The 24,680-nt window shown below is 38.4% G+C and overlaps 1 protein-coding gene across 1 annotated transcript; it reads right to left on the bottom strand.

The window, feature by feature from the left end:
* Positions 1–14,103: 14,103 nt before the first annotated feature.
* On the bottom strand, positions 14,104–20,653 carry LOC113136764 (macrophage mannose receptor 1-like). The gene is made up of 6 exons (XM_026317798.1): positions 20,624–20,653; positions 18,121–18,168; positions 15,832–16,125; positions 14,509–14,850; positions 14,327–14,418; positions 14,104–14,232 (listed from the first exon to the last, which is right to left on the bottom strand). The coding sequence occupies exons 1-6, from the start codon at positions 20,646–20,648 to the stop codon at positions 14,104–14,106; spliced, it is 930 nt and encodes a 309-aa protein (XP_026173583.1). The 5' UTR covers positions 20,649–20,653.
* Positions 20,654–24,680: the final 4,027 nt, after the last annotated feature.

Raw genomic sequence — 24,680 nt, 5'->3', positions numbered from 1 at the left:
TAAAAAAACAAAAAACATTTTTTTACAATTGCCAATTCACTGTGTCATTTGCATTGCCAATTGCAAAATGCATTTTAAAATTGCACAACGAATTGTAAATTATAAGAGTCCAAAATCCCACAGCAATAATATGACATGCAATTGATTTAGCTTGCATTTAAAATTGATCAGTATTAAAAAAGAATCCAAAAACTTCCATGCTCCAATAGTAGAGAACAAAAATGTTGATCTGCTGCTGATCCCAGAAGAAAAGTCCAGGGTTCACTAATCCTTTTAGTCTGGTCTGTGGCTGACATTCACATCCACAGAACCACACTGCACATTTTAACATGACTAAAATGATTTTCTGTACATAAAATACCCAGAGCAACACATTTTTCATGTTTTCCATTAAGCGGAATGCTTAACGCTGTACAAACAGAAACACATCCTTTATATTCTTCTGCCCTCCCTAAACACAAAACACATTTAGTTAAAACCCGACATGACCATTAGACGCTTTAAGTGCGTTTGCAAGTACCAATGAAATTCATAAGAAAAGTATGGCACTAGCTTAAAGCTAAATAAACAGGGATTTTACATAGACGGGCTAGCGCTAATTAGCATGTCGGTCACGATTATTATTTTTTTACATAAAAAAATGTTATTTAGCTTTAACCTTTCAACACAAAACGACAAAAACAACAATAAACTTACAGAGATATGCTTTTCCTCGCTCTGTGGAAGATTTATGGCACATTAACATTTTATACGCAACAACTTCTACTTCGCACAAACGGCTTCAAGAACAAGGGGCGGGACTTCCTGTTACTTTTGCTAAACTTCCTCTAGAGCATTATTGACACACACACACACACACACATGCACATATATATATATATTTAATGTAATTTTGAAAATTACATAATTTTTATGTAATTTTCAAAACATCGTATTTTTTTTTTTCCCCCACAGTTGCAATTTTGGGTTGTCAAAATGGGAAACACTCACATGTTTATAATAGATAAAAACAAAGGGGTATCTGTATTTAAAGACAGAATTTTATCTACTGTGTTTGATAAAAGCAAACTAGGTTAATACCGAAGCCATATAAGCTTAAGCACAACCATTATCAGTCACAGTGACTGGCTGTGTTTGCTTTGGTTTTCCTTTCTCCTTCATGGGCTGAATCTTCCACTTCAGTTTGATGTCAGCCAGTGTTGCGTTTCTTAGCACCGCACTTAGCTGAAAAGGAATAAATGGAATATGTCAGTTGTGATTCGAACATCAGCCATTTAAAATAAAAGTGATGTTTTACAGCATTTTGTTGCATTTATGGCATAAACAACATAAAATATAAACTAATAAACAAACTGAGATTAGACTTTGTGCCACAGACAAAAAGTTTTACATGGAACTGGAAACCTTTGTGTCTTTTTAAGGAATGACACAAAAACTGGACAATGTGGTTCACAAAATACTCATTGCAGAAAGTGACCAAAGTTTTAAAGCTTAGAAACAACAGCTACCAGTTAGCTGCCTTGTTCAACCATGTGACCAAGTACTTGCATGTAGTGAGTCCTTTCTCACTCATCTGGATGCGTTATTGTAGTAGACACTACTATAGCTTCAAGCTTCAGTAAGAAGAGAGCCCTGATAATCTTAGTTCTTTTTAATTCATCAGACTCGAAAGACAAAAGACTTTACATTTATACTTAATGTTCAGTTACTTTTTCACATATGCATTAGTGTGTAAAATCTGTGGTGTTATGTTTTGAGAACTGATGAAGTTTCACCTTTTGCAGGATCAGATCATTAATAGCTGGATCTGAAAGGTCAGCATCTGTTTGAATCTTCATCTTTATCATGGTCACCGTCAGTTTTGGGCCTGGACAGTCCAAACATGTGACCACAGATTAAGAAGAGAAATGTGTTAACATTTTAAGAAAAACCCACAAAGATTGTTTGTTAACTGCCGTTTATTTTACCTTCATGGCACCAGAAGGATAACTTAATGTCACAGACGTTGTCGTACCAAACGTGGCTTGAAGTCTCTGCTGCACAGTACTGCTTACCGCCGAAGTTATTTGGCTCTTTGCTGGCCCAGTTTCTGAAGGTGCTGGTGCTCCTGTCACACCAACTCCATGCTACTCGGTACAGGCCAATCCACACAATAGTAGCTGATGCTTGTGAGAAGATTTCTTCGTTTTGCAGAGCATTGTCTATCGTAGCCAGATCTGTGTGGTGTGCTCTGCAGTAAGCCTGGGCATTGTTCCATGTCATTAAGTTAGGAATCACAGTATATGTTCTCTGGCCTGAAACACTGTCCACTACAACAGATAAAACAGTAGAGTGTCAGAAGCACCACGGTATGAGCTGTGAGGAGATGTTAGTGCAGAGATTTGACTTCTGTCTCTAACAGACTGAGGCAATAAATCAAATCCATTCAAGCAAATATCCTCTTACCAGTGTAACAAACAAAAGGTCTTGTACTAGCACAGTTGTCATCAAACCACGTCGCATCAGTCCTCATCGTCACACAGAACTCTTTTCCATTAAGATTATCTGGCTGGCCTGAAGCCCAGTTGTGGTATGTAGTTGTGCTTGTTTTACCAGTCACTGACCATCTCCAGGAGTTGGAATCACTGCCCAGAGTTCCCTTCCAGGATTCTGGGTCATCATACAGACCGATCCATGATGGTGAGGTGCTGCTATAAGGTCTTTGCAACATCTTTAGGTCATCCATGCTTTCAAGGGTTGCCAGGTTGGTGTAATTTTCTCTGCAGTATTTCTGGGCATCGGACCAGGTCATTAACAGGTCGACATAATGGTACTCACGAGGGTAAGCATGAGAGCAGGAAAGGAAGCCAAATCCTGAGGGTTGATGAGAGAAGGCATATTTATCAACATGATAAATATCATTTCATGATTTTTAGTTCATGAAATGAAACACATGAAGGCAAACAAACACATTTTAATCTTGTTTCTTACCAACATGGACAAACACCATGAACACTTTGTGATCCATGAATTTACTGAAAAGCATAAAAACATAAAACCACAGATTAACAGTAATTCACCTTCCATCAACTGACATTGCTACAAAGCTGCTAAAATCTACACCTGTTGCTGTGTTTTATTATTTTGGGAACCATGATGTAATTTGATAATGAAATTATTAGGTAATTATGTGTAAGTGAAGTAAAATGGTCAGGGTTTCTTTAAAAAGATGTAGAGAACTTTGAACATATGAACTTGATAACAATGTAAAGATAATGTAAATTTGTTTGAAAACACTTTCATTCTTTCCAATACAATTCTAAATAAATCCTCATTTACATGTTGGGATGAGGGACAAGTATGCACAGCTTTTTCAGACTGTAGAGAATTCAAACGTCTCTATTCAAAGTGCATTATTTAACTTTGTGTTTTAGGAACTGCCTTTACAAATTAACAGTATTCACCGTTCACTTCCAACACTACTAAATAATATTTATTGATAATTTTTTTTGTATTGTCTGGATTTCCTACTTCATTGTCAAAAGCACAGTGATTTTAATGCTCTTCAGATTGAAAAAAAAGACAAGTCTACTCACAGGTTTAAATCCAGTCCTCAGGTTGGCAAATGATCATCTCCTGACAAAGTGAGCGAAACTCGGCTCAGTGCCATTCCTTAATATACTTCCATTTAAATATACAAATGAGGATGAAATCAAAGGTCACCTTGCTATGTGACACCAACAAAAGGCTTAACCATTGTGAGCCATTAGAGTGCATGTTGTGTTTCATTAATACAATACAATACAAATGAACAATAGAGAAAAAATATGTTATGAAGGTAAAGGGGCAGAAAGAAGTATAAACTTATAATATCTGCCCCCATTTATAGAAAATAACTGCTCAATTCAGTAAAGCACAGCCACTTTTCAATTGTTCTAACATAACACACATTGAGTTGCAGATTATTCTGCAGATTTATATTTCTTCATCATAATGTTATTTACAGTCTTTTTAAATACATTAATGAATGTAGGTCACGATTGTTCCATAATTTGACTCCTTTTATTGAGATACAGTATTGTTCAAAATAATAGCAGTACAATGTGACTAACCAGAATAATCCAGGTTTTTAGTATATTTTTTATTGCTACATGCCAAACAAGTTACCAGTAGGTGCAGTAGATTCTCAGAAAACAAACAAGACCCAGCATTCATGATATGCACGCTCTTAAGGCTGTGCAATTGGGCAATTAGTTGAAAGGGGTGTGTTAAAAAAAATAGCAGTGTCTGCCGTTGACTGCTTCACATCTGTGTGGCATGGAGTCAACCAACTTGTGGCACCTTTCAGCTGTTATTCCACTCCATGATTCTTTAACAACATTCCACAATTCATTTACATTTCTTGGTTTTGCTTCAGAAACAGCATTTTTGATATCACCCCACAAGTTCTCGATTGGATTAAGGTCCGGGGATTGGGCTGGCCGCTCCATAACATTAATTTTGTTGGTTTGGAACCAAGACTTTGCTCGTTTACTAGTGTGTTTGGGGTCATTGTTTTGTTGAAACAACCATTTCAAGGGCATGTCCTCTTCAGCATAAGGCAACATGAACTCTTCAAGTATTTTGACATATGCAAACTGATCCATGATCCCTGGTATGCGATAAAAAGGCCCAACACCATAGAAGGAGAAACATGCCCATATCATGATGCTTGCACCACCATGCTTCACTGTCTTCACTGTGTCCTGTGGCTTGAATTCAGAGGGGTCGTCTCACAAACTGTCTATGGCCCTTGGACCCAAAAAGAACAATTTTACTCTCATCAGTCCACAAAATGTTCCTCCATTTCTCTAGTCGATGTGTTCTGTGGCAAATTTTAACCTCTTTTGCACATGCCTTTTTTTTAACAGAGGGACTTTGCGGGGGATTCTTGAAAATAGATTAGCTTCACACAGACGTCTTCTAACTGTCACAGTACTTACAGGTAACTCCAGACTGTCTTTTATCATCCTGGAGCTGATCATTGGCTGAGCCTTTGCCATTCTGGTTATTCTTCGATCCATTTTGATGGTTGTCTTCCGTTTTCTTCCACGTCTCTCTGGGTTTTTCACTCCATTTTAAGGCATTGGAGATCATTTTAGCTGAACAGCCTATAATTTTTTGCACCTCTTTATAGGTTTTCCCCTCTCCAATCAACTTTTTAATCAAAGTACGCTGTTCTTCTGAACAATGTCTTGAACGACCCATTTTCCTCAGGCTTTCAAATGCATGTTCAACAAGTGCTGGCTTCATCCTTAAATAGGGGCCACCTGATTCACAGCTGTTTTTTCACAAAATTGCTGACCTCACTGACTGAATGCCACACTGCTATTTTTTTGAACACACCCCTTTCAACTAATTGCCCAACTGCACAGCCATGTTTGCCATGTAGCAATAAAAAATATACTAAAAACCTGGATTATTCTGGTTAGTCACATTGTAGTGCTATTATTTTGAACAATACTGTACATCTTTACAGAGTAGCCTGAGCTGGTGCAGGAAGTTGAGTGGTACCGACTAGAAATAGTCTGGGCTCTGGAGCCCAACTCCTTGAGAGAGGCTGGACTCTCTTCTACACTGGAGTTGCCCGTGGTGAGAGGCAGCGAGCTGGTGTGGGCTTGCTTATAACTCCCCAACTCAGCCGCCATGTATTGGAGTTTTCCCCCCTGAATGAAAGGATCGCTTCCCTGCGCTTTCGGGTCGGGGACAGATCTCTCACTGTTGTTTTAGTCTATGGGCCAAAAAGCAGTGCAGAGTACGTGGCCTTTTTTGGAGTCTCTGGGAAGGGTGCTGGAAAGGTGCTCCTACTGGGGACTCCATTGTTCTGCTGGGGGACTTCAATGCTCACATGGGCAGTGACATTGAAACCTGGAGGGGTGTGACTGGGAGGAACGGCCTCCTGGAATTGAACCTGAGCGGTGTTCTGTTGTTGGACTTCTGTGCTATTCACAGCTTGTCCATAACGAACACCATGTTCAGGCATAAGGGTGTCCATCAGTGCACATGGCACCAGGACACCCTAGGCCGGAGGTCGATGATCGACTTTGTAGTCGTGTCATCTGACCTACGGCTGTGTGTCTTGGACACTCGGGCGAAGAGAGGGGCAGAGCTGTCAACTGATCAACACCTGGTCGTGAGTTGGATCCGCTGGCAGAGGAGGAAGTGGGACAGACTCGGCAGACCTAAACGTATTGTGAGGGTCAGTTTGGAACGTTTGGCCCAGCCCTCTGTCAGAGAGGTTTTCAACTCCCACCTCCGAGAGAGCTTCAACCAGATCCCGAGGGAGGCTGGTGACATTGAGGCCGAATGGACCATGTTCTCCACTTCCATTGTCGACGCAGCAGCTCAGAGCTGTGGTCGTAAGGTCTCTGGTGCCTGTCATGGCGGCAATCCCTGAACCCGGTGGTGGACACCGGAGGAAAGGGATGCCGTCAATGCTAACATTGTAGTCGCTTCTCTAAGCCAAGGAGCTTAGCACAATCTGCTCTCAGTTTGCTTAGGACCAGACTCAAGGCAGAGAGACTCCACAGTCTGCAGGAGCTGAATGTGGCTGCAGACAAATCATCACGAAAGGTCAAAAAGTCATCTGGTGATGCTTTGTTTGTACATAATGTATACACTTTTCTACAAAATTTATACACACCGGCAATGCTAATTCTACAAACAATATCCCAAAATGACAAGGTAAAAGAAGTTTGATTTTTTTTTTTTAATTCTTACATATATTTTGTGTCAGATTTAAAACAAATATGTCAGAGCCATACCCAGAAACCAAAGTTACAACCATTTTTGGCTATAATCACAGTGTAGTCAAATAAAAATCTTTGACAGGTGCTGGATCAATAAATGTCAGACAGAAGATCCACACACAGTATGTGAGCACTGCTTGACCACAGACTTGTGACTTACACTAACAGTCCATGTGTCATCCATCCTACAAACCAGAAAAACAAAAAAATAAATCATCATTGCTTTTTGTGCTTTAATTTCCAAAATTGTGTGTCACTTTCCCTTTTGATGGGTACATTTATGCTCTGCCGGGGACTTCCTGTGTGTTGTTGGATCTATCTTCACTGATTCGCTTCAATCACGTGGGAATATCATTCATGCTGTGCATGGCACTCCAATTACCAAATTAAAGACTACTACTGGCTCATTGAGGCTGCATGTTAAGCTAAAAGCTGATATGTTAACATTTAGAAGATAATGTTTACCAGTTGCTCTGCAATATGGAAGCTTTTTGGATTATTGATTCAATTGCTATTCTTAAATGAAGGCGTATATAGGCACTGTAATGTTGTTGTATTTGTTATGCCCAATTTTCTGTGTTGTCTGTTGTTAGGACTGTGTGCACTAGTGAGCATCTTAGCCAGGTCTCCTTTGTTAAAGAGATTCAATCTCAAGGGACTTCATGGTAAAATAAAGGTTTAAATAAAAAAACAAAAAACATTTTTTTACAATTGCCAATTCACTGTGTCATTTGCATTGCCAATTGCAAAATGCATTTTAAAATTGCACAACGAATTGTAAATTATAAGAGTCCAAAATCCCACAGCAATAATATGACATGCAATTGATTTAGCTTGCATTTAAAATTGATCAGTATTAAAAAAGAATCCAAAAACTTCCATGCTCCAATAGTAGAGAACAAAAATGTTGATCTGCTGCTGATCCCAGAAGAAAAGTCCAGGGTTCACTAATCCTTTTAGTCTGGTCTGTGGCTGACATTCACATCCACAGAACCACACTGCACATTTTAACATGACTAAAATGATTTTCTGTACATAAAATACCCAGAGCAACACATTTTTCATGTTTTCCATTAAGCGGAATGCTTAACGCTGTACAAACAGAAACACATCCTTTATATTCTTCTGCCCTCCCTAAACACAAAACACACTTAGTTAAAACCCGACATGACCATTAGACGCTTTAAGTGCGTTTGCAAGTACCAATGAAATTCATAAGAAAAGTATGGCACTAGCTTAAAGCTAAATAAACAGGGATTTTACATAGACGGGCTAGCGCTAATTAGCATGTCGGTCACGATTATTATTTTTTTACATAAAAAAATGTTATTTAGCTTTAACCTTTCAACACAAAACGACAAAAACAACAATAAACTTACAGAGATATGCTTTTCCTCGCTCTGTGGAAGATTTATGGCACATTAACATTTTATACGCAACAACTTCTACTTCGCACAAACGGCTTCAAGAACAAGGGGCGGGACTTCCTGTTACTTTTGCTAAACTTCCTCTAGAGCATTATTGACACACACACACACACACATGCACATATATATATATATATATATATATATATATATATATATATATATTTAATGTAATTTTGAAAATTACATAATTTTTATGTAATTTTCAAAACATCGTATTTTTTTTTTTCCCCCACAGTTGCAATTTTGGGTTGTCAAAATGGGAAACACTCACATGTTTATAATAGATAAAAACAAAGGGGTATCTGTATTTAAAGACAGAATTTTATCTACTGTGTTTGATAAAAGCAAACTAGGTTAATACCGAAGCCATATAAGCTTAAGCACAACCATTATCAGTCACAGTGACTGGCTGTGTTTGCTTTGGTTTTCCTTTCTCCTTCATGGGCTGAATCTTCCACTTCAGTTTGATGTCAGCCAGTGTTGCGTTTCTTAGCACCGCACTTAGCTGAAAAGGAATAAATGGAATATGTCAGTTGTGATTCGAACATCAGCCATTTAAAATAAAAGTGATGTTTTACAGCATTTTGTTGCATTTATGGCATAAACAACATAAAATATAAACTAATAAACAAACTGAGATTAGAAATTGTGCCACAGACAAAAAGTTTTACATGGAACTGGAAACCTTTGTGTCTTTTTAAGGAATGACACAAAAACTGGACAATGTGGTTCACAAAATACTCATTGCAGAAAGTGACCAAAGTTTTAAAGCTTAGAAACAACAGCTACCAGTTAGCTGCCTTGTTCAACCATGTGACCAAGTACTTGCATGTAGTGAGTCCTTTCTCACTCATCTGGATGCGTTATTGTAGTAGACACTACTATAGCTTCAAGCTTCAGTAAGAAGAGAGCCCTGATAATCTTAGTTCTTTTTAATTCATCAGACTCGAAAGACAAAAGACTTTACATTTATACTTAATGTTCAGTTACTTTTTCACATATGCATTAGTGTGTAAAATCTGTGGTGTTATGTTTTGAGAACTGATGAAGTTTCACCTTTTGCAGGATCAGATCATTAATAGCTGGATCTGAAAGGTCAGCATCTGTTTGAATCTTCATCTTTATCATGGTCACCGTCAGTTTTGGGCCTGGACAGTCCAAACATGTGACCACAGATTAAGAAGAGAAATGTGTTAACATTTTAAGAAAAACCCACAAAGATTGTTTGTTAACTGCTGTTTATTTTACCTTCATGGCACCAGAAGGATAACTTAATGTCACAGTTGTGGTCGTACCAAACGTGGCTTGATGACTCTGCTGCACAGTACTGCTTACCGCCGAGGTTATTTGGCTCTTTGCTGACCCAGTTTCTGAAGGTGCTGGTGCTCCTGTCACACCAACTCCATGCTACTCGGTACAGGCCAATCCACACAATATTAGCTGATGCTTGTGAGAAGATTTCTTCGTTTTGCAGAGCATTGTCTATCGTAGCCAGATCTGTGTGGTGTGCTCTGCAGTAAGCCTGGGCATTGTTCCATGTCATTAAGTTAGGAATCATAGTATATGTTCTCTGACCTGAAACACTGTCCACTACAACAGATAAAACAGTAGAGTGTCAGAAGCGCCACGGTATGAGCTGTGAGGAGATGTTAGTGCAGAGATTTGGTTTCTGTCTCTAACAGAAACAATAACAGGCAATAAATCAAATCCATTCAAGCAAATATCCTCTTACCAGTGTAACAAACAAAAGGTCTTGTACTAGCACAGTTGTCATCAAACCACGTCGCATCAGTCCTCATCGTCACACAGAACTCTTTTCCATTACCATTATCTGGCTGGCCTGAAGCCCAGTTGTGGTATGTAGTTGTGCTTGTTTTACCAGTCACTGACCATCTCCAGGAGTTGGAATCACTGCCCAGAGTTCCCTTCCAGGATTCTGGGTAATCATACAGACCGATCCATGATGGTGAGGTGCTGTTATCAGGTCTTTGCAACATCTTTAGGTCATCCATGCTTTCAAAGGTTGCCAGGTTGGTGTAATTTTCTCTGCAGAATTTCTGAGCATTGGGCCAGGTCATTAACAGGTCGACATAATGGTACTCACGAGGGTAAGCATGAGAGCAGGAAAGGAAGCCAAATCCTGAGGGTTGATGAGAGAACAATATTAGAAACCCTCAAAATATAAGCAGTAAATTAAACAACAGAATGTTATTACACTGTGGTATTTACACTTTTACCAAATAAAGGATCTGAGTACTTTTTCCAGCATTGCAACACCACAAATACTTTATGCACATTAGCCGCTTGGCTTTACACACAGAAACTGTGCGGTTAAGTCACTGATTAGTGTCGTAATACTGTCATATTACTGTTGTAACCTATGTAACCAGTTTAAAACTGAATGGTGGAAAACACACTTTAAAATATAAAAAACTGCAGAACAGACTGAGACTTTTGATATTTTAACTTTGTTTCTTACCAACATGGACAAACACCATGAACACTCTGTGATCCATGTGTGAATTTACTGAAAAGCATAAAAAATAAAACCACAGATTAACTGTAATTCAGAGGAACACCTTCCATCAACTGACACTGCTATAAAGCTGCTAAAATCTACACCTGTTTCTGGAAAATGACAATAAAGACAATAAAAAAGAACAAGAATAAGAAAACAATTAACAGTGTAAAGTGAATAGATGATTTTTCCCCCCTAAAAATGTGTTACTTTGAACATGTGAACTTAAAAAGATAAAAATATGAATTTGCTGGACTTCACTTCCAACACTAGTAAATAATATTTATTGATTTTTTTTTTTTTTATATTGTCTGGAATTCCTACTTTATTGTCAAAGCACAGTGATTTTAACGCTTTTCAGATTGATAAAAAAAAAAAAGTCTACTCACAATCCAGTTGTCAGGTATTAACTGTCAGTCAGCACTTAAACTGAATTCATCAGTGCCCAAAAGTCACTCAGGTTGGCAGGTGATCATCTCCTGACAAAGTGAGAGACACTCAGGTTAGTGCTCCCATTCTTTGACATACTTAAATTTTAATATACAAATGAAGAGTAAGACCAAGGTCACTGTGTTTCCACCATAAGGACAAACAATGAGATTGGATTGCATATGTTAAGTAAGTCAGAACCATGTACGTCAGGTGTTGCTGCAGTTTTATGACATGGTTATTTTCATAAGCAAATGAGGAAAGAGATAAAGATGAAGTAAATCACCAAGTAAAACAGCGTGAGCCATCCAAAAGGTGTGGTGCTAAGGACAACAGTGATTAAAGATGCAGATGAAAATGATGCAGCTCTTAAATCTACATAGTTCTTTGATCAGTGTGAAGAGCTTTGCCTCTTACCTCTGCTACCACGGCAAAAATAAAATAACACAATCTTTTGACAAAGTGAACAGCATGAGTGTGAGGTATCAATTGAAGTGAAATGGCAATTTAATATAATATTAAAATATTTATGAGCGTTCGTGCTATAATGTCATTATTATCTTTAGAGAGCCTGAAGGACAAAGAAGTCTGTCCAAATAGAGTCTGGATGTTCACATAAGTTCATTGATTTTTTTTTTAAACATTTTTATGGTACATAAAAATGTTAAATGATGATGATAACATTATATAATGGTACACCACAGCTGGTATTAAAGATTCTCCAGGATAGACCACCCAGAGATATATTTGACAGCTTCAGCTCCAACTCTAAGTCTCACTTTTTTAAGAGCAAAAGAGTTGACATTTTAGCTTTATCTGACCTTCAACAGAGAGAGGTAAAGTAAATGAAATGGTTTACTTCTGACGTTACAATAAGTACCAGTATACACACAGTAAATTTAACGTTTTACTTCCTTTACATCATGTACAACTTCATTTGCAGCAATATGTAAACAACAAAAATCAAATCTGCTCATTTGAAATATTAAAATACAGTGATAAACAACCAGGACGTTTGGGCTCATCCTGTCTTGTCCAAAGCTGGAAACAAACACACATCTGCATGTACATTTTCATAGGAAAATGAGAAACTTGGCTAAGGTCACCTTAAAGTGTTAGTTACTGGGTAAATTAGAAAGTCAAATGTTTTGGCATAGCTTTTGGAATTTCATCCATGTTTAGTGGTGTTTGATGTGACATGGATGTGACATGTGGTTATTCACTTTCAATCAGCATTGTCACTTGTAAAGGGGCAAAATAGCCAACTAACAGAGCACAAACATAGTTCTCAGGAAAGAGCCACAAAGCCACTAAATCCATCATCTATACCCCCTTATTCCTATTCAGGCTCTCAGGGACCTGCTGGAGCCTATCCCAGCTCTCTCTGGGTGGGAGGCAGGGGTCCACCCTGGACAGGTCCCCAGTCCATCACAGGGCCACATAGAGACAAACAACCTCACACACTCACACTCACTCCTATGGGCAATTTAGAGTCACCAATCAACCTGACATACATGTTTTTGGACTGTGGGAGGAAACTGGAGTACCTGGAGAAAACCCACACAAGCACAGGGAGAACATGCAAACTCCACACAGAAAGGCCCCTGATGGGTTTCAAACCAGGAACCTTCTTGCTGTGAGGCAACAGTGCTGACCACTAAGTTAACATTGGGCCATCGTGTGGCCCCAGCCACTAAATCATTACACACAATAAACAAACAGACAGTAGCTCATGTCAGTTTTATTTGGTGGTTACTGGCACACACAAAGCAAAAGCATTTCTTATTTCCAGTAATAAAATGCCAGTGTAACAAACAGTGAAATAAGTGAAAGTGACTTAACTGGCCAAGTATGGTGACCCATACTCAGAATTTGTGCTCTACATTTTAACCCATTCCCAAGTGCACACACACACACAGTGCACACACCGTGCACACACACTCGGAGCACTGGGAAGCCAGTGCTGCAGTGCCCAGTGAGCAGTTGGGGGTCCAGTGTCTTGCTCAAGGGTCTCACCTCATTCGTGGTATTGAAGGTGGACAGGGCGCTGGCTGTTTGCTCTGCTCCCACCGACAATTTCCTGCCGGACCTGAGACTCACACCCGCAATTTTCAGGTTACAAGTCCAACTCCCTATCCATTAGGCCACGACTGCCCAAATAAGGACAGCAAGGGTGTTGTTGCTCTGCTAACATTGGCGAGAAATACAGCAGAGGACAGCACACATTCAGACCATGACCTGTTTGCTCTCCTGCATGGAAAGTGCAGGGGTTTGGCTACAGACTCTCTTAGATTTAGGCAACAAAAAGCACTTTGGTTAAGATTAACAAAGATCCTCGTTTATAATTGGTGTGAATGCCTAAATAGAACCATAAAAAGCTGAATAATGCTGCCGCTGTGGGAAGGATATTAAGATTTTATGTTATTATTTTTAATTAAGCTTATTGCAGAAAATAAAACTTTTTTGTGAGTTAACATTTTCATCACACATCCAGGATGAACATTTTTCACTTGCCAGAAATGTTCACTGACAATATATTCATACAAAAACATATACACACTAGCTCCAGCAGGTCCCCGTGACCCTGGTTAAGGTATAAGCGGGTATAGATAATGGATGGAATGATGGACATATACACACTAGCAAATCAGACCCAACACAGGAGAGACATCATTCTAATATTACTTATTAGCTAAAATATGATCAGATACAACACAGGATTATAACAGCACAACAAAGTCATTAAGACAAGACAAGATAAAATGACCCCTGAAGGGAAACTCAGTTAGTCTTGTAGTGAAAGTAATAATTAGTATTAAGAGTCCAGTTCAGGTTAATTAGTCATCTGTCACTGATTAAGGTGTTGTATAGTCTGATGGCAGTGGGGATGTAGGGTCTCCTGTGTCATTCTGTCCTGTAGGTGTGTTTGAGTGTGTGTTCTAAACATCTGACTTTGTGATTATTGAAGCAGGCAGGCTGCAGTTGAGCTTTTTGTTCTCTGAATTTCTAATTTCTCCAGTTTCATGGGCTGAATCTTCCATTGCAGCTTGAGGCCAGTCAGTCCCTGACTGTTTAGAACTTCACCTATCTGAAAAAAATATATATATATGATAAAATGACTCCTTTTATTTTCCATTTTCTACAATAGCAAACTTTGCATTATCTTTTGTCATTTTTATTACCTGTTGAAGGAGCTGGGCGTTAATAGCTGGATCTGCCATGTTAGCACTGGTCTGGATCTTCATCTTTGCAACAGTCGTCTGCAAGACGTCATCTGGACAGTGCAGGAAACAGCAAAGGGAGAGATACTGGAAGTCATTTCAGGAAAGAACTGAAATAATGTTTTGTTGTAGTCAACAGTCACCTTGATGGCAGATGAAAGCGTACATGTTCTGACAGTTCTCATCATTCCATTGATGTAGAGCAGTCTCAGCCACACAGTACTGGCTAGTAAAAGCGTTATTTGGTTCTCCTGTTGGCCAGTTTGTGAATAAGCTCCTGCTGTTATCAGCCCAAGTCCATGCGTCTCGGTACAGTCCAATCCAAACTTCATAACCAAATGGGATTTTGTTCCTGACCTTTATGTTTTCATCAGCACTCTCAATGATAGCCAGGTCTGTGTAGTATAATCTGCAGTAATTCAGGGCATTGGCCCATGTTAGGGGGGGTGAGATGAACACATAGGATTTCTCATTTGGAGCAGTCACTGCACAAAAACAGAAGTGGAAGAAGTTCACAAGTTAATGAGGTAAGTAAAATGATTTGAGTATTTTGAGTAGCCACAGCAAGTGTGCTATAAAAATTAGGATTAATGTGCATGGATGAAGTTACTTGCTAATGTTGCAGGTGCAGTCCAGGACATATTTATGTCATATTTATTTAATATGTTGATTCAATTCAGTTCATTCATTGTGTAGAGTTAAATCAGCTACTTTTTAAGGTTCGGAGATTTAGTCATCAGAAAAATGATTTTAACATTTTTGTAATTTCAGCATTTCTGGCACTAAGGACAAACATTTAGGTGAGGTGAGGATGCTTCTTTGCCTGCGTCACATTGCCTTGAGTGAATTTGCATCTCTTCCCACTGGCTTTGTATAAAATTATGTGTGATGTAAATTTTACTTTGTGTTCACTTTGAAAGTAAAAATAAAATCAAGCAGACATTCAAGACTGACTGAGCACTTTTAATAAAGCCCATATAAGTTATAACTGCAACTGCTTGAAGTGAGAATTTACTAGTTCTCATCAATATCTTTGCAGATCGATCTTTTAAGTTTGGTTCAGTCAAAACAGGCTTTTTAAAGATGTCACCTTGGGTCTTTGGTAAATGTGATTGGCATTTTTCACTAGTTTAGGTCTTTTCATTTTCCAAGCAATAAGTCAGTTGGTTAAAAAAAAATAATTAGCTGTTTAATTCGTTGGCAGACTCATTCCAAAGGCAAACAATCAGCAAAATCAATCAATGCTTTACTGTAACCAACACATTTCGTGTGATTTTTAATAATGTACTGGTATATTTTGCAGTGTTTGTCTCTAGCGGGTTAAAGTAGAAGGTAAAAGCCAATATTACAATTTTTCTTACCAGTGTAACAAACAAAACCGTACAGACTTTTACAGGCAATATCGTTCCATGATCCATCACTGTTCATTAGCCCACAGTACTCTATATACTTATTATTTGGTTCACCAGAAAGCCAGTTTTGGTAACCAGTTGCACTTGTGTTGCCCGTTGCTGACCATCTCCAGGAGTTGGTGCCACTGCTCATGACTCCCATCCAGAATGTGGGGTCATCTCTCAGTCCAATCCAAGCCAATGCTGTGTCCAAATTAGGTCTGTTCAGCCTGTTCACTTGGTTCATGTTTTTGAAGATAGCCAGGTCAGTGTATTTCGCTCTGCAGTATTGTTGAGCATTGGCCCAGGTCATTTTCAGATTGACATAGTGGTAATGACGTAAGAGGTAGGAGGAAGGAACACTAAACACTGGGGAAGGACAACAGCAGAGATATTTTTATACTGGTAAATGTATCCTAAATATTACATTGATCAAACAGGAGCACATCAGGCCTAGAGAGCAAATTAACACGTGCTATTTAACGTCTCACCTTGTTGCAGTGATGTAGAGGTACTTTAGGGTGCACCATGACATCACTGCAACTTGAGAGCATATTGAGAAACATTTCTCCTGGTATTAAGTTAACTTTCTAGGAGAAAAATCAAAAAAGCAAAAAGTACAAGAAATAAATAAATTGTAAAATTGGTGAATGTAATTGCCAGTTTGTTTGGTTTTGATTTTGTCCACTTCTGTCTGAATCAGAAACCCAGAGTTTTAACCAGTCTGCAGACATGTGCTAAGCTTTACAGAGCACAAGGTACACTGGAGGCTCAGGGAACGTCATCAGATCTCCTGGTATTTCACCATAAACCGATATGCATCCATCCATTGTCTACACTGCTCATCCTATACAGATGATGACGGAGCTGGAGCTGATCCCAGCTGACATCAGGTGAAAGAACACGTCCACCTTGGACAGATTGCCAGGCTTTTGGAAAAGCCTTGAACCCAGAAGCACGACGAGGCAACAGCGCTAACCACTGCATCATAATGCCGCCCAACGGATCAGAGTACCAGGTAATTTAAATTTTAACCTGATTACAGAAGCACAGAAAAAAAAAAAAAAAACTAAGGTATCGCCAAAGTTATTACAATTTATCCTGAGGGACATGAATGAATTAAGCCAAAGGAAATCAATCAAATAATTGTTGTAACTATTAGTGAACCTGCTGGAGGCACCAAGGGAAAGGTTAGATAATCACTGGTCTTTAAGATTCATCCTCTGAGAACCGTTTAAAGTTTTAATCTAGTGACACAGTTCAGATATTTAAGTTTGTAACCGGTGAACTGACCAACTCATAGCTACAGTGGTGTGAAAAAGTGTTGGCCCCCTTCCTGATTTCTTATTTTTTGCATGTTTGTCACACTTTAATGTTTCAGATCAAACAAATTGAAATATTAGTCAAAGATAACGAGTAAATGCATCATGCAGTTTTTAAATGAACCCGATTGAGATGCTCTGGCATGACCTTAAAAAGGCGGTTCATGCTCGAAAACCCTCCGATGTGGCTGAATTACAACAATTCTGCAAAGATGAGTGGGCCAAAATTCCTCCACAGCGCTGGAACAGACTCATTGCAAGTTATCGCAGTTTGCAGTTGTTGCTGCTATTAGGTTTAGGGGGCAAACACTTTTTCACCCAGGGCCATGTAGTTTTGGATTTTGTTTTCCCTTAATAATAAAAACCTTCATTTAAAAACTGCATGATGTGTTTACTTGTGTTATCTTTGACTAATATTTAAATTTGTTTGATGATCTGAAACAAAGTGTGACAAATGAAATCAGGAAGGGGGCCAACACTTTCTCACACCACTGTATGTGCATCCCTTGATCCATACCACTGAGCATAACTAACAATATTGATCATATTGACTTTTGTCCATAGGTTTTGCTTGATTACTCTACGTATAATAAAGTTATATCAATAAGAAGGATTTTAGATCTCATGATATTTATCCGTAGAGCTCCACTGATGAAGCTTGCAAACTATCTGACATCTCTTCTCACATTGAGATATCCAGTAATGAGACACACTAACCTTGGCAGAACTGCACATGGTGCCAAATTTGAAATGATCAGTGGATTGGTCAGTCAACAGAAAAGGTTGTTAGTGCATAATCATTTTTCCATATACTTTTACGCTGTAAACACTATATATTCAATGTCAAATGAGAGCTTGTTTTTCTAAAACCTAGGCCCAAAAAATGACAAAAAAAAAAAGAAAGCAACAGATCTGCGTGGATAAATGAGACTTACATTCCTCTAATTCACGCATAAAACAATTAACTCCATGTTTTTCACATCTCTTTCTGCAGAGGTTTAATGATTACCAACAGAACCAAAAAATAAAAGTCAACTCTTACCAAAATGGATGAACACTATAAAGACTTTGTGATCCATGTGTGAATTTACTGAAAAGCAGAACAAAAACACATTACTGTTAATAAAAAAAACAAAACCGTCCTTCCATCCAGCCAACAATGTTATAAGACATTTGAAAACAGCTGATGGACCACAAGGAAAATTGTGTTTTGGCAACATTGCAATGATCACACACATTATTTTAGAATTGGATGTAGCTATAAGTCAACTCATCTATAATATGAATAATATAATGTAATAAATATAATACATAGATAAACAACATAAAAAAATATAGTCCAAAGTCAAACGGTGAATTTTTCCCAGTAATGTGACTAGAACATGAAACACATAAGCATGAAAAAAAAAAAAATCAGAATAAGACTCGTTTTAAAAGCACTTTCTAAAATAATTCTACATACATGTAATTATGGTCTGCAGTCTTTTCAAAGAACATCCAAAGGACTATCAGTTCTCATGCTTTAAGAAATGCCTTAAAAAAGTATTATACATTTGCAGCAGTTGTAAACATACCCCTTCCCTTTGTAATGTCTGTGATTCCACATGCAGTAACTGCAAATAACCAACTAATGCCCTTAGGGTTATTGAAAAAAAAAAAAAAAAAAAAAAAAAAATAGAGTCTACTCACAGCTTTAAGTCCAGTTGTCAGCTGGTGTGTTCTAGTCCAAAAACTCCTAACTTACATGAATCAGCTCTTATATTGAACTCGTCAGGGCCCTCACCCTGGTCAACAAGCCGTCTGATGACTCAAGATACAACCAGTTCTCTGTTGCTTTCTTTGCTTATATTTAAATATCCAAATGTGGATTTTGACAAAGGTCACTGTGTTTGCTACATGATGATATCCAACCAAAGAGGTTTGGTTGTTAAAAAGTAAGACGTTTTGTCACTTTTGTTGAATAATTTACAAATATTTGCATGTTTGCAGGTATAACTCAAAAGTTGTTTTTGCATCTTTTACAGAACTGATAGTGTCCAGCAGCTTCTTCAGTACAAGTACAATCAGTACAAGTACTAACATGCTGTAATCAACAGCAGTTATAGTTGAATAATTTCCTACTTTCATTGTATTTCATATATATATACACAATTATTTTCCTATTACACAACTTGCAGAAATACAAAAACTCATTTTACTCCTTTCATGCTTAAAAATAGACAAATGAGGAATCTCTCTATGACGATAAGCAGCCATAGTCCTCAGTTTCATCATGTGATGTCCACTGTAAAATCGCACAGATATCTCCATGTATATTTTCATAGGAAAATGAGACCTGGCAAAGGTCACCTTATTGTGTTGGCTACATGGTGAATTAGAAAGTCAAATCTTTAGGCACTGCTTTTAAAAATTTGTGGAGTTTGATTTCAAAGACTGTGTCGTTCAGTATTTTTATTTGTTACTGGGTTCCAGAGAAATTAGCAAAGAACACAGTTCTCAGGAAAGACAACACCACAGAAGTGGTCGGACTAGTTTGTTTCAGTTTTTATTTGTTGTTTGCTACACACAAAGCTACTGTATTGTGGCTGAGAGACTTTGTCTCCAAAACATATTTGCTCTTACAAATTACCTCTGTATAAAGTCAAAGAGACAGTGTCCATGTGCATCACACAAAGTGAAGCTTCATTAGAGACAGAACCAGCACAATTACAACACAGCACTTAAGTAAGGTGTATTACAGGTCTAGTATTAGTGGTAGAATGTGTCTCCTAAGCACTTTGTGGTTACTGAACCATGAGTGTTGACTTTGTGATTACAGACAATAATATATGAGAATTTGTGAATTTCTAATTTCTCCTGTTTTCTGGGCTGAATCTTCCATTGCAGCTTGATGCCAGTCAGTCCCTGATGGCTCAGCACTGCCAAACCCAAAAATGGTTTCAAATGGACTTTTTTCCACCACTGCAAATCACCTGCTGTCTATAGAGCATTTTCAAGACATTTTAACATTGTCTAACTTATTCCCCTGTGCTGTGGACCACTCTTGTCCAAACCAAACCATGTAGCTCCCAATTGCTCAACAATAATAATTTCACCCTAAGGTTTTTCAAAACAAAAAAAAAAAATTTTGGTCCTAAATGGTTCTGTACTTGTAAAGCACTTTTCTACACTCCAGTGTACTCAAAGTACTTTTACATTATTTGCCCATTCAATCACTAATCACTGGGGGCAACGCAGGGTTCAGTATCTTGCCCAAAGACACTTCAACATGTGGCCTAGTGAAGCCACAGATTGAACCACCAACCCTCTGGTTCATGGTTGACCTGCTCTACCACATGAGCCACAGCCCAAACATTTTCATAGAGCGATATTTTACATGGTAGGAAGAAATATAATGTATGCAAATATTACATTTAGATTTGCATTTTAGTATTTTCAAGGCGGATACAATTAAAAAAAGATTGTGGTACAGAAATGCAGACAGCACAGAGCCAAACAATAAATGACATCTGTAAAGTGTGTGTAAAAATCACTTCTGCTCTTACCAAGGAAGAGGAGAATCAGAGTCATATTAGGATCCATGTTACTTTACTGCAAACAAGGAAACAACAGGCATAAGAATAACTGCACATATACATCACACACACAGGTGTGTTCAGTTATTCTGGTAGTATAGACCTCAGCTCAGGCTGACGACAGGCACAGCTATGTGATAGTATGCGTCAAGAACTGAGGAATATATTTTTCACCCAATTTATTCACATTCTGAAAGTTTTATCTACATGTGTATAAATCACCAAATCAGTGTTTACTGAGTCTTTTCTTATGCTTAGCTGTTTTTCTGCCCATGTCCACTGACAGAAGCTTCAATATGCCATGTAGTGCAACCAGATTAAATCTAATAGGGCACAGCAGGTTCAAATTAACATTATTTAAACACAAAATGTCTCATTTTGTTTTGCTGCATTTCCGTAAACGTGCAGTGATATTTGAGCCATGTCGGTGGTTTTCCAGTAAAAGGAATAAAAAGGCATACTCAACTTTAAAGAGCAGCTGCTGATTGTTGAGATCTGAACTGGATGGTAAGGCCTCATAAAATGCACACATCTACATAGCTCTAGTGAAATGTAATATACCATGCTCTGGCCATTATTTTCATATGCAAAGCATAACAACATTGTGAAGGCTGCCTTTTATGATGCACAACATTACATAACTTACAGTGGGTAATAGAAAAGGACAGGAGAAGAAAGCCTCAGTGTGATTATAAGTTTCCTCATTTTTCTTTTAGGTGTCAAGTCACTTGTGATAGAACTGGAAACACACTTAGCAAAACCAACACAGCAGTGAAAGCAGCTCAGTTAATTTCTCTGTTACTGGCACATGCAAATCAAAAGGGTTAAGGGATAGTTTTAACCCTAACCCCATGTAGTAGTTCCTGTATGCCTTGTTGTTTCTGACCAGAACCAACAGATATTTAGTTTCTGGACACAAAACAGATTTTGACAGTAGTTTTAACTTAGCCTTAGCATTTTTAGCCACACTGGTCTCATTATGCAAGATGTTTCTGGGCTGTTTGCCAGTTTTCTGAAAGATCTGTCAGCCCAAGTCCATGGCACTCAGCACAGACCAGTCCAAACACAAGCAGACTAGACTGTGTTGTTATCACTGTTCATATGGGATTCTGTGAGTATTGGGCAGACATCCATGTTGCTGAAGCTTTGATTAACATTAACATTTTCACTTTGTTTTGTATGAAGCTAGTGTAACGATTATTTACAGCCCGAATTCAAAAAAAAAAAAAAAAAAAAAGTTCAGATGCTGTTCAAAATCTTCATAAGGCAATGATTTGCAAACGTGATAAATAGAACATAGAAATAAATGTTTAAAACAGAAAACTTCACCATTTTAAGAAAATAAATTGATTTTGAAATTGATGGCAGCAACACGTCTCAGAAATGTTGGGACAGAGGCAACTAACTGTACCAGTCTCCCATATTGTAGACTATCTTCACTCTTATTTTCCACCTTAAAGAAAACAGAAAACTTTACCTGCTGGATCAGGTGCGTCACCGTCAGTCTTGATTTTCAGCCTCAACATGGTCAGGAGTCTACGGACTGAATGTTCAACAAGTGGCTACAAAAAGACACACACTGGAAAAATTGATTGAAAACTCAAAAACAATATGTTATTGAACTGTCGCCTTGATGTCAGATGGTATGTTGTCTGACCCTAAAAAGCTTCCATAGAATATCACACAAAGTAAGAAAAAACAAAACAAAACACACTTAACATGTTGTGTTTCCACATTTTTTTGTTTACATTTTATAGATGAACCAAAATAAAAACCATACAAAATGTCAGCAGCTGTGACATTTTACCTGCCAGGATACAAACAGACTATTTGGTGAAGATCCATAAACTGAAATGTTTTCTGCACATCAGCCCATCCTCCATCAGCAGCCATTTTCACCCAGTTTCATTTCCACTTCCTCCGTCAGGTTCACCTTTCAGTTACAATAATCGGTTTGGTTTGTTTCACCAGACGCTGACGATCTCCAGGAGTCGGTGTCATTACCGGTGGTTTTCTTCTAAGATTTTGGTTTGAGAGGAAAAACCCTCCCTTAACAGGTGGAGGAGCTCAGACAGAAACCTGTCTTCAGTCTACCAGGCTGCCTTTTCATCTGTTCCCAGGAAGTTAAGCAACTGGTCACATGTCTTTCAGGGAGGGAAACACTATACACCCAGTTTGTGGATCACAGGGGTCACATGAGTCTACCATTAGGTCTTCAGCTGTGCTCACTTCCATTGTTCAGCTAATGAGCCTATTCAGGCCAGGTGTGAAGTGAAGCTAACTCAGTGTGGGTCTGTCAGCTCTTTCCATGTAACAATCCATTTCTGATTTTACTGCAAAAGGAAGAAAGTTGGTAAATAATGTAGGTGACCCTTGACTTTAATGCCTCTAATGACCTCACAGGTTGTTGCAGTTACTCTGGCTGAATTTAGAAGGATGGAGATTTCATATTCTTGAGGTGGTGACAGCATCTTTGGACTTTTTTTGTTCTGTCTCAAGGTGGCCTCCATAAAAACACATTATCTTTCATAGACCATTTTAACAAATTTGTCATGTCAACATAAATTATCCCAGACTCTGTCTCTCCTCTACAAACCTTTGCAGAGAGTTGTACTCCACAGTCGGTGCTGTGGGGAAAGTTCTTTACCCTCGAGGGCCGACAGATGTAAATGTGTGTTTTCTATGGTGGGGAAAAAATGGACATTGAAGACAGGCTTTAATTACCACATTAATTATAATGTGCTTGGCTGCATTTAACATAGAACCAATGATCAACAACAGATTCTTCCTAAACAATATCTGTGCTGTGTACTTGTTTGTCCACTTGTATATCACTGCATTTCACTTTGTGTATTTAGACATCCACCCATCCATCATCTAGACCCCCTTAGTCCTAACCAGGCTCTCAGGGATCAGCTGGAGCCTATCCCAGCTCTCTTTGGGTGAAAGGCAGGGGTCCACCCTGGACAGGTCACCAGGCAGTATTTAGATATGCCAAATACTATTATAATATTATAACTAGCATTTTCAGGAACTGTGTTTGTTTTTAACTGTGACCAAAGTAAATGCTGCAGTATTCACTTCCACCCCTGACCTTTGCCTGTGAGCGATGCTTTAACCACAGAGTGCAAGAGCTGCTTAATGAACAGCTACCAAAGAAATCAGGCCTTGCCCTCAAACACCTCTCATGATAAAAAAAAAAAGCAGAACATATTTGTACAGTGATGTTTTCTTAGTACATCAGACCTGAAGTGTGTAAATCTGTTGTATATGTTCTTGCTCTGACATAAGGTATGACTTTTATATTAATGTAACTTTGGTGTGACAGCATTTAACTTGCTGCCTTCAGCTCCAAGAGTGTTAGTGAGCTCCAGTTCTGTTGTTCTGTCCATCTCACAGTGCATGCTCCACTTCATCCCTAAGGTGCTTGACTGGGTTGAATCAGTAAAGCTCTTCCACATGCTACTACCTAAAACACCACAGTACACTGCAGCATTAAGTACAAACAGCATTAATATTTGAATGAATTGCTTTGTGTGTGAACATGTCATTTTGCTGTGGTTTACCAAAGATTACAGAAAGGAGACGAGCAAACAAATCTGAGGAGATTTCCTATTCAAACCATGAAAATTAAATGTAAATGATCTGGTTGAGTCTCTGTTGCTGTGACATTTGCCTTTTGTTTCTCTTTTTTGTTTGTCTGGTTCAAAACTGAAAACAGAGAAGCTGCATTTTGACACTGCAGATGTATGGTACTTGATTTATTCAGACTGCACTCTAACTGCAGACATAATAAACACAAGGTAAAAATATACATGCCGATACCTGCAAACTGCTGATGGTGAACTACATACAGTGAAACATAGCATTATGAACAGTGCTGTTGAGCTTCCTTCTGGGAGTTGGTCTCACACTGTCAGCAAGCATCTGAACAGAAAGGAAAAAGTGTTTGATATGTGCAGAAGATTCATGATGAAGAAGATTCATGATGTGTTCATGTGCAAATGTGTGTGTGTACCTTTGTGTA

Source organism: Mastacembelus armatus, chromosome 16 (genome assembly GCF_900324485.2).
Source record: "Mastacembelus armatus chromosome 16, fMasArm1.2, whole genome shotgun sequence".
Taxonomy (NCBI): domain Eukaryota; kingdom Metazoa; phylum Chordata; class Actinopteri; order Synbranchiformes; family Mastacembelidae; genus Mastacembelus; species Mastacembelus armatus.
This window is presented reverse-complemented; position numbering and strand designations above follow the sequence as displayed.

Excerpts from the sequence above, each read along its gene's own strand:
- LOC113136764 (XM_026317798.1), bottom strand. The coding sequence starts at position 20,648 with ATGACTCTGATTCTCCTCTTCCTTG. Across the intron at positions 14,851-15,831 it reads TTACCAAAACTGGCTTTCTG|TGACTGCTCCAAATGAGAAA; the intron begins GTGAACCAAATA and ends GTTTTTGTGCAG. Across the intron at positions 14,233-14,326 it reads ACGCCCAGCTCCTTCAACAG|ATAGGTGAAGTTCTAAACAG; the intron begins GTAATAAAAATG and ends TATTTTTTTCAG.